Below are 16,652 nucleotides of genomic sequence, written 5' to 3'. Positions count from 1 at the left end.
GCATGCTTAGCCTGCTTTGGAAAGAGGGGATTGTCTAGCCATGAAAGGAGATTATGCAGCAATTTCCTCCTCAACACAGCGAGGCAATGAATCTGACTCTTCATTACAGAGGAAGGATGAGTAAGAACCGCTGCATTTCCTGTGCAGCAAGAGCAACATGAGCCCTGCTCCAGGTTCCTTTGGGAATTTCCATGATCATGTCAATTTCAGATATGATGCATAATGTTACTACGAGAAAATGTATGTGTTTAAATGGGAACGCTTGTGGGGAAGGGGAAAGGGATCGATTCACTAAACAATGTGTTTGATCTCAGCTAGAAAGAAAGCTGTACAAAAGAAGACAGGCTCCAACTTAGTTGCTTGACTTTTATAACTCATGCATTAATTACTGACAGTATTTCTGAGGTGACCGTAGTTTTTAATAGATATTCTCACATTCTCTCACCGCTTAGGAAAATATTTCCTTCCACTTATGAAAATATTTGCTGTGTTTTGATTATGTGAGAGGCTGTTAAGAAGTCTTGCAGCTCCTTGCTAAATAAATGGAGAGAGGTCCCACAAAGCATCTGCCTCGTTCTCCTGTGTTTTTACACTCCTGCTCAGGGTGAACACAATTCAGTGCTGCTGCTAAGCCATCAAACACTGTCTTTCTCTTTCCAAGAGTCTTTAATACATATGCAATCCTGCTTAAATTTTTCTAAATCCTTTACCTGAGGGATGTTGTACATCTGCAAATGGAAAAATGTATCACAAGGACACATTCTTGTGCTCAAAAAAGGCAGATAGTCTAGCAATTGGAGGTTAGCAAGACGCTGATCAGAGGAAAGAGTTCCTGAGCAACCCTAAGCACGTGCCTTAGGACTAGTATGAGTGTGCATTACAGGCTGGGAATCTCAGACCAACACTTGGCTCCTGAGGGAACAAACCATGAATTCTGAAACGCATGTGCAGACACCCCAGTGAATGCCCAGAAAGACTTTAGATGCCTCAAAACTAAAATTATTTCCTACCAGGATTAGTCCAAACAGTTGTCAAAGGTTGTTCCACGATTGTGTTCTGATGGTAAGACAGACAGACAGACAGCATTATGTAGATGACTAAGATGGAGCATGAGGAGTTGTCTCCAGTTATGTCCATTTCCTAGATCCTCAGCACCTTCTCAGAGTTATAAGGAGGCACCAAAAAAAAGAAAAAAGGCATGAAACCACCATCAACTATTCTATGAAGAGATAGTATTCACCATGTCTCTCCTCTGTCCACAAAGTCTTCAAAAAAAGCATCAGTGACATCCATCTCTCTGGTGTGAAAAACATATCGGCATTTTCTGCAAAGCTGGAGAATTCCTTCAGCAAGAGAAACTTGGAAGTTCTTCCTGAAAGAGTCTTGCCGAGACAAGACTCTTTGTCAGTATTGAAAGTGTGCTCTCAGGAGAGAAAGAAAACTCCCAGTGGGTAGAAAAGGGATAGCCATGTTAGGTTATTTTAAAATAAACCCAAAAGCTGCTATTAACACCTTGGATGAAGTCTGTCATGGTAAAAGGATGTGAGGAGCCATCCTGGTTCATCCAGCTCCCTCTAGGGTAACAAATGGAGGAGCACCTTCAGACATGCACAGATGCAGGTGTGAGAAGGGAGTTGAGGTGCTCAAAGCCACATGGGAGGTATGCCTGTATACCAAATTAGGGCCATTTTAAGTGCCTGGGTACATTTTTTTTTTTTAGCTGGCTCCTATTTCTTTTCCTCCCTCATAAAGGAAATGCCATGACTGCACATGCCTTATTAAAAGATTGCTTGTTTGGCTGGTAGCCATAGAGGAATAATTCCTCTTATTGCTCAATAAATCAAGTTACTGTCATTTTAAACACTCCAGCTGAATTTCTGATGAGCACATGAAAGAGTTAACTCTACCCCTGTCATGCTACCACAGCATTAAAATAACAGCAAATTTCAGGAACATAAATTGTCCTCTCTTGTAGCATAAATTTGGAGGATAGACAAAATCCTCATAAAACTATGTCATTCTGTAAAAGTCTCCTACTTGAAAAATATGCAAGTAGAGCTGTGGACTAGTAAAGCACAAATAAAATACATGCAGGGAAGCAGAGTGGTGTCTTTTGAATTCGTAGGCATTTCAAATGCATTTTAAAAATAAATTAAAAAAACTTCTTAAAATGTTAAACATTTTTTCATTTCAGTTAACACAACTTTTCTTATGTAAAATAATAATCAGGTTATCCTGGACTGGAAGGGGGCGTTGATTTAATTTGAAGTGGTGGGCTCCTTCTCTGAAAGGTTTTTTTGTTGCTTTAGCAATTGAAAGCCTTTCTTTCCTAATAGGATTAGCGCAAATAATTACCAAAGGATTTCTCCCGTGTCATCTGAGTACAGTTCCCCACAGCTGTATTAAAAAGCCTGTCCTCAGTACGGAAATAGTCAATGGCAGTGGGTAGCTGAAAAGGTTATAGTTAGCTGTTGCCACTCAAACCATAGAAAGTCATCCACAAAGGCAGGAATGCAGTGGTTTTTACCCTAATCTCCGTTGTGCCCAGCTTGTGGGAAGAATAAACAGTAGCTCCTTGTTGGCAAGAAGCTACCACGGAGGCTCTGATGGACAGCAGGGTGAAATGAGGGGCCACAACCCAAATGGTAGGTGTCATGACGACCCTCTTGCAGCACTTGTTTGGTAACGTGCAAGTGATCTGGGATAACAGAGATTTAGCGTGTGCCAAGTTTTATGCTGTCCCTTTGGTTTTGGGTGCAGACCAGGGTCCTCCCCTCTGACCTATTAGGAAGGGAGCCTACTTGTAGAGGTTCTTTGGTGTATCCGTGAAATCCGATGTATCTGTGAGATACATCTGCAGTCTGCGGGAGAAGCTTCTGACTCTTCAGCTTTAGGACAGCTCCATGCTGCTTTTTACAATTTTTACATTTGGGCACTTTATTGAGCAGTAACAAATTCCATACAAAAAAAAAGGGACCTCTTGAGGAGGGGAAAAAAGAAATTGTGACTCAGGTTGAGACTGCACAGAGGTGTCCTGCTGGGGAGGCAGATCTGAATTAATTTCAGTGACATTAATCCACCTATCTAATCTGCAACTTTACTACTTATTCAAAGTACACTGTGTTTTTCTGCTGTTCTAAGCCTTCATTTCAGGAGTTCTGGCTCTGTATCCATATTTCTGTGCAGCATAATATATTGTCCAGAGTAACTAGAAAATGAAATCTGAAAGGCATTTCTTAAGCATTAATATGCATATACCAGCTTGACAGATACATGTCTGTAATCGTAGATCATTGTTCAGTGTGCCAGGAAATGAGCAATTCTGGCCTGACCTGTCTGATATTCCTTGAAATCGCAGGACATGTATTCCCTTTCTCCAGCTCACTGTGAACACTGCTGTTTTGATAGGAAAAGGGCTTGGTGAAGATCTTTATTTGGGGTGCTTTGTCTCATGGTAGTGTATCTGTATCTGTTTCCTCTCTCCCCATCCTCTGGAGACTTCCAACTTGTGTAATTGCTTTTGAACATAATCACATTCGTGGATCAAAGAAAATGCACAACCTTGTTGTCGCAAGTTAATTGTTCCTGGAATAATTCTTACAGATTGTCCATAGTTGTCTGTCTCAGTGATAGATTCAGACCCATCATTCCTTCCAGCTTCTGTGCCTTTTCCAAATAGCTGGTATTATTTAACCACTTCAGTTGGCACTCTTGGAAACTCTCTCATTACCTAATGCACCAGTGAGCTGACTGTTGCCAGTAGCTACAACTTACCTCTGCACTGGTAAGCAGTAAACCTGAACTTTCTGTCTGCTGCAACCACATTAATACATTAATAATGCATTATGTTTCCTGTAATTACATACATGCACAGAGATTATTGTATTTTTTTTTTGAAAGAGGAGGAAACAAGATGGAGGTGGGGGGTGGAAGGTGGTGGAAACAGATACAACTAATTATTAATGCTGACTAGACCCCAGCTGCATAGGTTTTTAATTAGCCCATGTCTAACCCTAATAGTCACTGTTGGGATAATACTAGCTCTTCTAAGTGGGTTAGTTTAGCAAAGGAAATGTGTTGTCTGCTCACACCTGCACTGTGTAGTGTTCCTAGCACATACTCAGCAACACAGGCCAAAATGTTAAAATTTTTTTCAGTTCACTGGGTTAAATTTTAGTCATATTTTGTCCTGCAAGACAGTTTCAAAGAGCGAGTTCTGTGCAGCTGAGTAGGGCTGATTTCCTGATGAAACCATGAACTGATGCCTAACGAAGGAAAAGGAATGCAATATACAGAATATCACGTATTTTTCAAGTGTTATTAACAAGGCCTCCAGAGAATCATTGCAAATTGATCAGTGAGGCAGGAGCACAATCTCCACTCTTCAGAGAAAAAGGAGTTCAAAATTCAAGACACTCTTCCTTTTCCTCCCTTACCTGAGCTGAAGGCTTCTGGAATAAGTAGAAACGTTGTGCCAATGAATGTGTGTGCCAGCCTGGTCCATCCCCAGGAGCTTGGGCTTTGCCCTGTGGACCTTGTGCCTGTAGAGTGGAACCTATTTTGGTCACTTCCTTGTTTTCTCCTCTAGCGTTTGCAAAGTTGTTAAAACAACGTTCCTTTGTTGGAAACCCTGAAGGAAGGACACAGTGTTTAGTGTGAAATTAGAAACACTGATAGGTTTTGTTGCCCTTCGGCAGCTTTTAATTTAATTGGAATTAAGCGGCAGTTGAGCAATGTGCAGGGTTTGAGCAAGAGCAAGGCATCCCTCAGGTGAAAGCAGGTCTTAGATCTTCACTGTTGCTGTGGCTGAGCAGGCTGAAATCTTGCCCATGCTGGCAAGATACTTGACCCCATCTTTGCCAAGCAAATATCTGAAGGAATTGTAAAATTTTATAGGGTCTGGCTTCACACTGTGGCCCTGATCAGAAAGAGATTTAGGGGCACTATTCATCTCCTCTGTGTGCGTAAAAGCCAAATCACAAAGTGCCTTTATCTTTTTCTTGCAGCCTGTGGGTGCTTGTTTCCCTTCCCCACCTTCATAGCCACGATTTCCACCACAGGCATACCATACCTACAGTCACGTACAGGAGGGCAGCTCTATTTTATTTCACTTTTTCCCTGGATGATAATTTGAATGAGCCTGGCTGGGAACACAGAATACAGGGTGACCTCAGCCCTGCCTGTCTGGCCCACCTTTTCAAATAGCCTTTCAGAGTAAATGCATTTATTCCTCTAGACACCATCAAGAAGAAGGGAAAAAGACAGGCTGTCCTCTCTCTCCCCTTTTTGTAGCCCTGCTGCCACTCCACAGCTTCTGTGGTGAAACACAGGCAGGCATAATGCACCCCCAGCGGACAGTTTGAATGCAGGAAATGCTGCAGGAATAATGAGTCCTTCAAATGAAATTATAATTATAAACTCATTCTGATACATATGTATCAGCTCTGTCACCGCCTCCAATGCTCCATTTCAGGGTTTCTCAACGTCTTGCAGAAGGGGAAGTTTCCAAAGCTGCATTACAGGGTTTACATCATCAAGTAGCAATGGCCCCTATTGCCCTGTGCTGTTGTATGCCCATGTGTTAAATGCAAATAAGTTGAAACGAACCCATTTTACCTGATTTCTAGAAGGTGAGAGTTTTGCATATAGCCCACAAAAGAGCCTGGGTGCAGGGGTGAGAAAAATGTGGCAGGCTAGGGTTTGCATTCAAAACACGGCTGTGTAACAAAAGCATATTTGATTAGACTACTGAAACCTCATTACTAGACATAAAATCTCCTTTGTCATACTTATTTGAATTCTTCTTAATTATTTGCTGGAAATTGACAAAGTTTCCCAGACAATGCCAAAGGAGTGATTCATACCTTCTATGGCTTTCTGAATGCACTAAGAAAGAATATTAAACATTAAATATTAAATGTCCTCGATGGTACAATGATTCTGAGGCACTATAAGAGCTGTTGCTTTTGTTATTGTGGAATTTTTGTGCTTAAAAATTTCATGTTGCCTATCTGTTTTAATCAGTGAACATCTCAATTCTGCTAACTTGAGCATAATCAGGCTGCATATAGACATGACCAGAGCCAAACCAACCAGAGTAATTGAATGAATATCCTGATTTAGGATAAGGTGGATTAACTTCATTATTTAGAAGTATTTGTAGAAAGCTGCTACGCAAACCAGCTCTTGAGTTGAAATCGTAGCATTTTCTGTAAGCAAAATTCTGGTGTTTGCAGGTTCTGAATGTATAATTGTACTGTAAGATGTAATTCAAAAAAGTCTAAGCCACGAATATGTCAATGTCCTATCATTAATACCCATTTATTTAATGATACAGAGATACTTCTATGCAGTAGGCTGGCTCCACATCTTTGACTTCTTTCTTTTTGGTTTTCTAATAGCAAAGCTATTGACTATGCATATACCAAATAGTTACTCTATGAAAAACTGCATGTGTTGCTAAAATATAGAAAATGATGCTTTAAAGTGAAGTAAAGTATGATGCCTTAGGTTTTAAATAGTAGCAGTTGGGAATGCATGAGGTACAAAAATAATCCTGCCTATACAAAAAAGCCTGACACATGCAGTTAGTAGAGTCAAGATTTTTCAGAGTAATGGGTGTCTTGTTGGAATCAACAAGGAGCCTCTGCCTAAGTTAAGCCCAGATTCAGGAAGGGCTTTGAGTCATGGTTTTACTGTGCAGTCTTTGGTGAAAAAACAAGGTCAAGGAACTTCAAGCCTGTGGAGAATAGTCCTATTCTCTTTCTTCCAGCTTATATATATTTACAGGGCCAGGCTGCGAATTAGTTTGTAAGCTTATCCATTAAAAAAAAATAAAATAAAGTAAATTATTTTAAAATCAAACATCAGTTTTCTGATTCAGTTGAGAGCCTGGTCACATGAACAATGTTACCGCATTAGTGCAGGTCACAGAAGGGAGGGAGCACAAAGAGAGGAGAGACAGGGAAAAGGATGTTGCTGCCCAAACTGTTTATCATGAAACCACAGCACTATGCTCCAAAATGCCTTCTCAGTTCCTGAATTAGGCTATGATTCAAAAAGGCACTTAGATATATGATGTAGCCCATCTCTAATCAGGAAGGAATTTCACCACTTGTTTAACTCCATGTACATTTAAGTATTTCATTAACCAGGCGTCATTGAGGGAGGGATAATCCCTTGATTTAGGGTTTTCTGGACCGTTACTCAAATTATCAGTGTCTAGTGACTCCCTCAGCAAAAGCAGCACTGTGACTATGAAGGCTGACCAGCACAAAGTCCTGCATAGCTGAGCCTGTGCAAAGTAGCAGTATTGCTGCTGTTCTGTGAATACTCACGAGGAATTTCTTCTATCTGAATAAAGTGTTCAAATGCAGGCATGCAGGTACATTTGAGCACTGAGGTCGGTGGGAGTTAATGATCAAGCATGAGCCCTGAGGCTGGAGTGCTACCCCTGCTCAGTGCCGCACTATGAAAATAAATAAATGCAACCACCCCACCAGGTTTGCTGGAGACCCCAGTGACAGTGTCAGATCTGGAGAAAAAACAAGCCCCCAAACAAACAAAAAACAACAGACCCGCCGCCCTCCCACCAAAAAAGAAACCCAAAACAAAACAAACCCCCCCAAAAAAACCCAAAACAAAAAACAAAACCAACCAAACAAAAAAACCACAAAACACACACACACAGAGAACCACAAAACAAAACAAAAACCAACCAACCAAACAAACAAACAAAAAAACCCCTGAAAACTGCACATGGACTTTGTCCATCTGCTCCTGCCCTCAGGCAGAAGAGCCTAGCTGAGCACATTACATGTCTTTGCATCTCCTAAATGCTCCTTTACCACATGGCAGAGCTAATTATCATTAGCCTGAACAATAGCAGGGCCCATCCCAGTTTTGTGACTGAGCAGGGGCTGGGGGAATGAGTCAGTGCCATTGAGGAAAAACCCTGAAATTCGTGGTTTGATGTCCTATTTCTGTGTCTCGTGTAATGCCACTAGCTCTGCTTTTGAATAGGATAAAAGAAACTCAGTGTCTCACATTTCACTTGAAGATGAAAAGACTCAGAATACCTTTTGGTTCCCCTAAAATAACAGCCCATTTTATGGCAATTTTCAGTTTCAGTTACTGGCTGCACCTACTTAAAGTATATACATCTTTTAAAATGGCCATTGTAGTTTTTTGGGGGGTTTTTTCAAATCACTGTTTCTGCAAACCACAGCTATTGGTCTTGCAGGAAGCATGTTCCTGGTGTAAAGGCTTGGTGTAAATGTGCACATGTGATGTCAATACAGAAAATACTGCCACAGAGGCAATGTGACCTCTCACAACTGTTTTCATAAGCATTGCAGTTCCTATACTGAATTTCAGACATTTCCACAGTGAGGAAGTGCTTCTGACACACCAGCATTCCAATAAAGTTGGTCTGGTTTGAGGGTGCAGAGAGTGTCAGAATACAGCTTCTTCATGTCCCCATCTCCTGTGCTGTCTGAGGGCAGGGGGTCTTCCCACAGCAGCCCTTTATACCAAATTAATTAAGGACACTAATGATTCTATTGATGCTGACTTATTTACCCTCATGGTTATGGCTGAATATGTGCTTAAAGGTCCATATTTTTACAGCTCATCTTTTCTTGCATGTTCTTACAGGCTTGATTTTCATCTCCTCAGTCACATATGTCTGCAAATGGCCAGAGGGTTTAAAAAAATAAAGGGAAAAAGGTGATGGGAATGGGCAGAAGCACACAAACAGCACTATCACATATACCCTATTTGCTTTTCATCAGGTAAAAAACGGGGTGGGGGGATGGTGCGGGTGACAGCCTGTCGCATTTTAACGTTTAGAGTTCCAGTGACAGGACCAGCACAGAAGCAAAATGAAGTTTTCTTCTTGTGCCATTTCAGCTGAGAGATGAGGTTCCTAGTAAGGGCTTTTGGAAGGACTCAAAGAGTGCTGGCATCAGTCCAAGGGAGATGGATTATGGAGGTTGGTGAAACAGTGGAAGAATGAATAAATGAATAATTTTGTACCATGTGTTATAGCCCGCTCTTCCCACACCATGACTGCTGGCAGTGATGTCACTCATTGGGCCTGATCACTCGCTTTGGGTCACTCCTCCATCGTTAAGTGGTGCACTTATTTAATTTGAAGAAAGTGCAATCAATAAAAAGAGATCCTTTTATCTTCCTCATCAATCTCTTGTTAATGAGCATGCACTTTTTTCTTATTAGATTCTTGGTTACAATGCTTTTAATTTCTCAATGTATGATAGAAGAGGGGGTGCAATCAAACGCACAATGGAGCAGTTGATGCCACATCCTGCTGCTTGCTCCTTTCTGAAGAACTGGCGTGTTCTTAAAGTGGTCTCGGTGGGTGTAGGGATTACTTGTCCTGCACTGATGTATGGTCCTCTGAGCATCCTCTCTTAAGCTATGATCCAGACATGTGAGCCTATGAAGATACATTTTAATTTCCTAATGTCCCAGTAGTTGCAAGAAAGTAGAAAGTTCTTTGGGAATCTTAGATATTTAAAATGCAATGGCGTCCATGAGAATGATTCACCAAGCCTACTTTCCAAAACTTTCAGCAGGTTTGGGTCTGATTATGATGTGACTGAAGACTCAGATGAGTTAAATGGTCCTTGCTGCTCTAGTTTTCAGGATGATGTAGTCGTGGTCACACATCTATTCACATCTTTATGGTTGACCAGAGATAATGATCCTCTGCAGTTTGATAATATGAAGTCAGCCTCCTTTTAGCAGCAGTAAAACTGGCAAACTTCTCATCACAGGCTGGAGGTTAATGCTGTCTTTGGCTTTGTGTATTTCCTTGAGTCTTTCGGGAGTGAAACTTTGCAAAAAACCATTTGATTCTTCACAAAAACACTCCACAAAATAAAATTACAGTTTTCTAAGGCTCTGATTTTCAACCTGTCATTTACATATGGCAGGAGTCCAAATCTCAGTCATAGATTAGCTTCATTAGTGGAGACTCAAACTGCTTTTTCCTCTCAGCCAAAGAGGCCCAAGCCACATGGTAATCAGAAATAAATCTTTGCACAAGGAGCTAACCTAATTATGAACAGGCAAGTTATTTCCTCCCTTATCCTTCTGTATTTACCACCAATGTGCTACCCTAGTAAAACTTTGTTACCTCCAAGGTCATGCTTCCTCCTGTTTTCTTCCAGGGTCTCCCTTTCAATGAACGAATTGCTGACTTTTCCCAGACACTCATCTCCTCCAGCCAGGGCCAGAATCCGTGTTTAAGCCCAGCATGCCACTATAGAAACATAAAAAGCTCAAAACTGGAGCTGTGGGATAAAGTGTTTCTACATTGCTTTGGGGGTAAGAGGAGGAGAAAGGACCCCCCAAAGTCAGTAAACTGTATCTTCAGACCCAAAGTGAGAGACCATCATCAGCCAGCCTTTACTGCAGCCTCGAGAGCTGTCACAGAAGGTGGTGTTCTCCCTTACCCACCCCGACGCGGTAAAAAGAGCACGGGGTTGCATTTTGGCCCAAAGGTCCGGAGAGGAGCCGACCCGTGCGGTATCGGATTGCAGCACGGCAGGTAGGCTGTGTCCTGGCCCTGGCTTTGGCCACCTGTGGCTCGGGGCCTGGGATGCTGCCTGGCGGATGATTCAGCACTGCCTTTCTCCCTTCTCGGCCGGGGAACAGCGGGAGCCGCCGGGCACCTCCGAAGGCGGGGACAGGGTGCCGGGCGCCGCCCCGCTCTCCTCGCCGCAAGCCCCCGCAGCCCCCGGGGGGCTGAATCAGCTCTGCAGGCTTCCCTGGGAAGGGAGACGAGGGGAGGAGGAGGAGGTCTGGTCAGAGCTAGCTGCGTGATGCTGAGGCAGGCAGCCTGCGCGCCAGGTCTGGAGGTGCGGCGGGGGAAGGGACCCGCAGCGGAGGAGGGCACTGCAGCCTGGCCCCGAGCCAGGGACCACGGACACGCAGCGGCCACGGAGCCGACGGGGGGGTGTGCGGGTGTGCCTGCCTGCCTGCCTGCCTGCCTGCCGGGAGGAGCTGCTGCGGGCAGGCTGGGCCCTGCTGGTGGAGAAGCGCAGGGAGAGATGCTGTCCAGGCTCGATTTAGCCAGGCGGGCTGGGGCAGGAGCCCTTTGCCAGTCCGTTGACAGCCCCTCCGGCAGCAGGGTGAGAAGGGAGGCGATGCACCCACCTGCAGAGGAGCCTCTGGATGTGTCCCCGTGCAGGCAGCACGCCGTCGCTCTGTCCAGCTCCACAGTGTTGTGTGTGTTCGGTTTAACTTTGTGGCAACCCTTGTAAAGAAGGTGCAAGGTCTCCACGTGCGTTTCTGTTCATCGCAGCACCAGCAAGACATGAGCAAAGCAGAAACATAGTTTAAAGGAGAGCAGTTAAATGTGAATAGGATGGAGGGCAGCAAAGATTACTGAAGGATGAACACAGGTAGTTTGCCAGGAGGACCAGTGCAGGAAAGATGTGGACAGGGCAGTGGATTAAAGACAAGCTCAAAGAAGTGTCAGCAGGGAAAATTGCCTTACTGGAAATAGGAAGGTTGAAAAATTAGACATGGATAAAGAAGGAAAGACATTTTAAAACATTTCTGCCAAGCCCTCAGATACTGTAGTATCTCATCTGTGCAATGAAGAGAATATTCCCAGATGGTTCTCAACTTGCACTCCTCTTTGAAGAGTGATGCTGTAGCTTCACACCTGAGGAGCAGCTTGTGTGTGCGAAAGCATGTCTGGTTTTCCCATATTTATCAGTTAATCTTATAAAAGGTATATCCTTTCTCTAGAAACCTTGATTACTTGTACCCACGGACCACTGCAGCTGTCACAGCAATGCTGCTGTGATGATACACTTTCTACAGTGGCTGTGTTGCTACTGCTGTTTGAAATAGGTTTTGAGATACTCAGAGAGGCTGCACTCACGTAAGGTATTACCAGCTAAGGAGAACATGTGCTTTATAATAAGAGAAGCCATGTATGTAAATATGCAGTGCAAGCTGTTCATTCTCTCTGAGGTTACTGATCACATCATTAACCTAAGGACCAGACATTTTAGTGGTAATGTAGGCTAGATTGTATGATGATTTATCTTTTTACATTCTTCCAGAGAGTGTTATTACTGGCTGTGCTTTAAGGTAATGCTCCAGGCACTTGATTGTAGTAGCATCATGATTACTTCAGTTGGCTACTACAGCCTCACAGGAAGCTCTGTGATCAGACATCCATCAATTAGTCCTTGACGTGGCAGTCTGTGAAAACGCAGTGGGATTCACTGAGATTTTGATAAACCTTTTTCATGTGCACTATGTTACTAATGTTCCCATGGAAGGGGGGCTGGGCTGGTAGGGGAGTTGGAGGCAGAGAGAGAACATGGGTAGAGCCAGATGCCTCTTTTAACACTACCAAAAATCTGCAACTACAAAGGAATTTACCTTTCAGATGCCTAAGATACCAGCAAAAATGAGTTCAGAGCAATTTGTAACACTTGATTCTTTGTTTTCTTATGTATCCTGCTGCCATTTATACCAAGGAGAAAGAGGGGTTCACATCAGCAAATCTTCAGTGCAAGTGTTTTCATTAAGTCCAAGGAACTGGAAATAGTGTTATAATCCCCTTGCCTCTCATACATATGTCTGTATTGTTGCACAGGTGTACTTTCTGTGGGAGACAAAAGAGGGAATAGATCGGATTCTAATCTTACTTTCATTATGTTAACTGGACCGTTAATTTACCAGTGTGCTGCACTGGTGGAAATGGTAGTGCTAGGTATTGGTAGAGGTGACAAATGACAGCCTAATTTAAGAACAAAGTGTAAACCTTTAATAAATAATAATGAATAATAAAATTCTTTTATTTTTCCTTTCTGTTTTTTTTTTTTTCTTTTAGTCTAAGGTGGAGTGAGGATATGTGCTAGCAACATGCGAGCTCTTGAAAAGTACATTCAGGAGCGGATTTTAGTGTGAAGTCTTTGTCTTTGGGTTTTAGAGGAGGAGTTTGGAAAAGGAGGCTGGAAAAATGGAATTTTTTAAAAAATATATGCAAAATTTTTGTGATATCTTAAATGCAAATTTGTTAGAGACAGGAACGGTTTGGGGGGTTTTATTCCCTCCGCTTTACCTAAGATGCATCCCAGTTCTATTCCTAGGGAACAAAACTTATTCAGGAGCTTGTAAAGAAAAGCTGTCTCTAGGTGTCAGGCAGGGAGAAATTGCTTATGGAAAGAGGTCTTCCCCCTGGGAGAGATCGAATATCAGGCTGAGCGAGCCCAGTCCAACCCAAAGAGCTCCCACCGACACCCGGTCCTTGCCGGAGGACTTTGCCATCGATGGCCGCCGCCTCCGGCCACGCTTTGCCAGGAGAGAGGGAGCGGGTGGGTGCGCAACTCCTGCCCGCTCCCTCTCTTTGATTTGATGGCCTTTATTCCTCCTAATTGGATAAAATAGGAAGTCACTGACAATCCTGCGTTGCTGGGTGTACTGATTTCCCTCAGAGCAGCCCTGCAGAGGGCGGGGGGTGGGGTAGGGGAGGAAGGAGCGAGTCTGTACAGCAGGGAAACAGGCTGCGAGGGGGCTGGGGGAGCGGGGCGGGGGGGGGGGGGGTGGGGGAAAGTGAATGAGCGCTTAAGAAGGACAAAGAGGGAGGGGAGAGAAAGGGAGTTACCACCGTCTTGGCATCGCTCTTCCTTTCAAACCTCTGTGTAATGATATTGTTTGCAGTGATGCTCAGACAGCGAGCACCTGCTGCTCTGTAATGATTCAGCCTCTTTCAGCCGCCGCTGTAACACGACAGGATGCTGCTGCTACTGTCACTTCTGCCGCTGCCGCTGTTGTTACAGATTTTGCTTTTGCTCCTTCTACCGCATGACAATTGTTTTCCTCGTCTAAGCAGATACCAGCCTCAGATGCTCAAGGTGAGAGTCTTGCCTTTCGCTCTGGGCTACTGGTTCACTTAATCCGGTCAGTTTGTTCAGTGTTTGTGGTTTTCTTTATCTCATTACCCTCCTTCCCCCTGTTTTGTTTTGTTGTGCTTGCTTTTGGGGGAATGTTTCTTCCCTCCTTCAGAAGAACTGAAATTGCTTGAGAGGCATTTAAGGAATTATAAAAGTGGCTAGCAAACAGGAGCTCAGTAATTGCAAAGCTATTCTCGCTTCAGAGAAGCAGAGAGAGTGACAGAGGGCTTGGGGGCAGGGGGACCGGGGGGCATCTAATTTTTCCTGTGCGTTACTCCTCTCCCAGTTTGGATGACGTTGCTGAGCTTGGACCTTTTATTGACTCCCACTCTGATTTTTGCAGAGCACTGTGACTATTACTACCATCTCTTTTTGTCTGTGTCTCACAGTAATGGACTGTGATAGAGTTAAGGCCTTTTGGAGGTGAGCTGTTTGAGAGCTGATGTTTAAACATGTCTGAAGTAGCTGCCGACACTTTCCCCAGCCCCTCAGCTCAGCTGAGCCCTGATGCATCCCTCAACGGGCTCCCAGATGAGGAGAACATGCCGGGGACCCAAAGAGAGGACAGGAGGGTCCAGGGGATAGCAGGCCTTGCCGCAACCTGCTGTGCGTGCCTGGAGGCAGAGCGACTGAAGGGCTGCCTCAACTCTGAAAAGATCTGCATCGCCCCTATCCTGGCTTGCCTGCTTAGCCTTTGCCTCTGCATTGCTGGCCTCAAGTGGGTCTTTGTGGACAAGATTTTTGAGTATGACTCTCCTACCCACCTTGACCCTGGGAGGATAGGACAAGACCCAAAGAGCGCTGTGGATCCTACAGCTCTGTCTGCCCGGGTGCCTTCGGAGGTGTATGCCTCACCATTCCTCGTACCTAGCCCCAGGAGCAAGGCTGAAGTGACAGTGCAAAGTGCCAGCTCACTTGTGTCCTCCAAACCGTTCCTCCAGCCTTCCCTGTATAACCGCATCCTAGATGTTGGGTTGTTGTCCTCTGCTGCACCTTCGCTGTCACCACCCGCCCTGGAGCCTACCACAGCGTCTCAGGCACAAGCAACAGAAACCAATCTCCAAACCACTCCAAAACTTTGTAAGTAAAAGCTGTGTGTTACTTTGGTTTTTTTTCCCCCCCCTTTCACCAGAAAGGAAAAAAAAAAAAAAGCCACTTAACTGTTCTGCAACTGTCCACAAGGAGGGCATGGGATTGGCATGCAAAGCTTAAGTGTGCTAAGACAGGTGTAGCATGGGTTACCTTCTGAGGAGAGCATCCACAGCCCTCTGCACTTAGTTCTGAACTGTGCAGGGTAAAGAGGGCTTCATCTGGGATCTTTGTAAAGGCCTAATACCACCCTTTTTTTTGCATCCACTTGTAGGGAAATATGTGATTTACTATTTATCTGATAGCTACTCTGCATGGTCTATTTTTTCTTAGAAATTCGATTTGCGTCCTGTGCTGGATCTTCCATGTACGTTCATTTTCTTTGCCTTGCCTGCAGAGCACTTCTGGTACATCCTTCCTGAAATCTGTTGCTGGCAAATATCCCTATCATCCTCCTGAAACACTCAGACCAGTGAGAAAAAGTGACAGCATATTTGAAGCAGTTAGAAACCAGGAATTATTAATTTAGCATCTAGCTTATGATCTTTCTCTTAAGAGCAAGGCACACATTTCTCTGTGTCTTTTTCCATCTCTAGGAGCTGATTCTTATTGAAACTGTTTCTCACATATTGCTTTTTTGCCTTTTGTGGGGCGTTTCAGGAAAGCATTCTTGCCAATGTAGGAGGAATCAGTTTCTGAATTAGACTTCGCTCATCCTGGAAGCACAAAACATCCAGGGTACCTGTGTTATTTTCTCAGTAACAGTTGTAGAGCATCAAAATGCTGCATTGCTGAAGTGTCATTTCTTTGACATTCATAACTTTAACCCATCAAATCTGGAGCAAATCAAGCCAGCAATTCCTGAGTTGTGTAAAATTTTGCAACTCTAGTAAAAGAGAAGGCAGCGCACCGTTGTGCTGAGAGCACAGGGCTGAGGTTTCCTTTGGAAAGCTGCAGTGATCAGAGTGCACAATTGTATTCCTCACAAATTTCCTTGCAGGACACCATGTCCTTTATTCTCCCTCATGCCTTCCCTGTAATGCTGCAGGTTGGCTACCTTGTAGATGGTACATACTGGACCTCACCCTGGAGCCCTGAAGTCACCAGAATTCCACTGCTAAGTTTAGCCCCACTAGCACTGGACTTAGTATAGATGTGTGGCATTTGGATTAGATCTAACATTTTGGGCCAACCACCTTGCCAGCATAACTACAGTGATTTCAGAGAAGGTCCTTTCAGCTGGGAGTCAATCTTGAACAGCAGTTTCAGAATCACTGAAAGAAAGTCTTAAGTATTCCTGTAAAAACCCTGTTTCCTTTTGCTTAGATAATGGTGATAACCATCCTTTGGGTTAAAAGTAATTTGTCTGATGGAAACAGTTCTAACAGGGAAATACTGCTGTACTGTTAAGTGACAGGGGGCTTTGTCTGTGATATTACTTGGATTAACCACCTTTACAATTATATAGTACTATTCTAAATGTTTTGGTTTGTGCTTTTTTTTAATATTGCTGATGCACAAAATCTTTTTTGTTGTGCAAATATTGTGATATTAAATATATGACAACACTTTTACTTCATAAAGTGACAAGAGACCACTATCCAGTCAAAATTGACTCAA

The 16,652-nt window shown here is 43.8% G+C and overlaps 1 protein-coding gene across 2 annotated transcripts; it reads left to right on the top strand.

The window, feature by feature from the left end:
- The first annotated feature begins 13,687 nt into the window (after positions 1-13,687).
- On the top strand, positions 13,688-15,145 carry LOC113981307. 2 transcript variants are annotated; one of them, XM_027708628.1, is made up of 2 exons: positions 13,688-13,904; positions 14,428-15,145. In XM_027708628.1, exon 2 carries the CDS (start codon positions 14,486-14,488, stop codon positions 15,029-15,031), a length of 546 nt encoding a protein of 181 aa, XP_027564429.1. In that variant the 5' UTR covers positions 13,688-13,904; positions 14,428-14,485; the 3' UTR covers positions 15,032-15,145. The 2 variants fall into 2 exon arrangements, with proteins under 2 accessions (XP_027564429.1, XP_027564428.1); XM_027708627.1 differs by having other exon boundaries at positions 14,333-15,145.
- The last annotated feature ends 1,507 nt before the right edge of the window (positions 15,146-16,652 follow it).

The sequence above is a fragment of the Neopelma chrysocephalum genome, unplaced genomic scaffold (genome assembly GCF_003984885.1).
Source record: "Neopelma chrysocephalum unplaced genomic scaffold, ASM398488v2 Primary Assembly neopelma1_96431, whole genome shotgun sequence".
Taxonomy (NCBI): Eukaryota; Metazoa; Chordata; class Aves; order Passeriformes; family Pipridae; genus Neopelma; species Neopelma chrysocephalum.
Note: the sequence above shows the minus strand (reverse complement) of the source record. Positions and strands in the feature narration are given on the sequence as shown.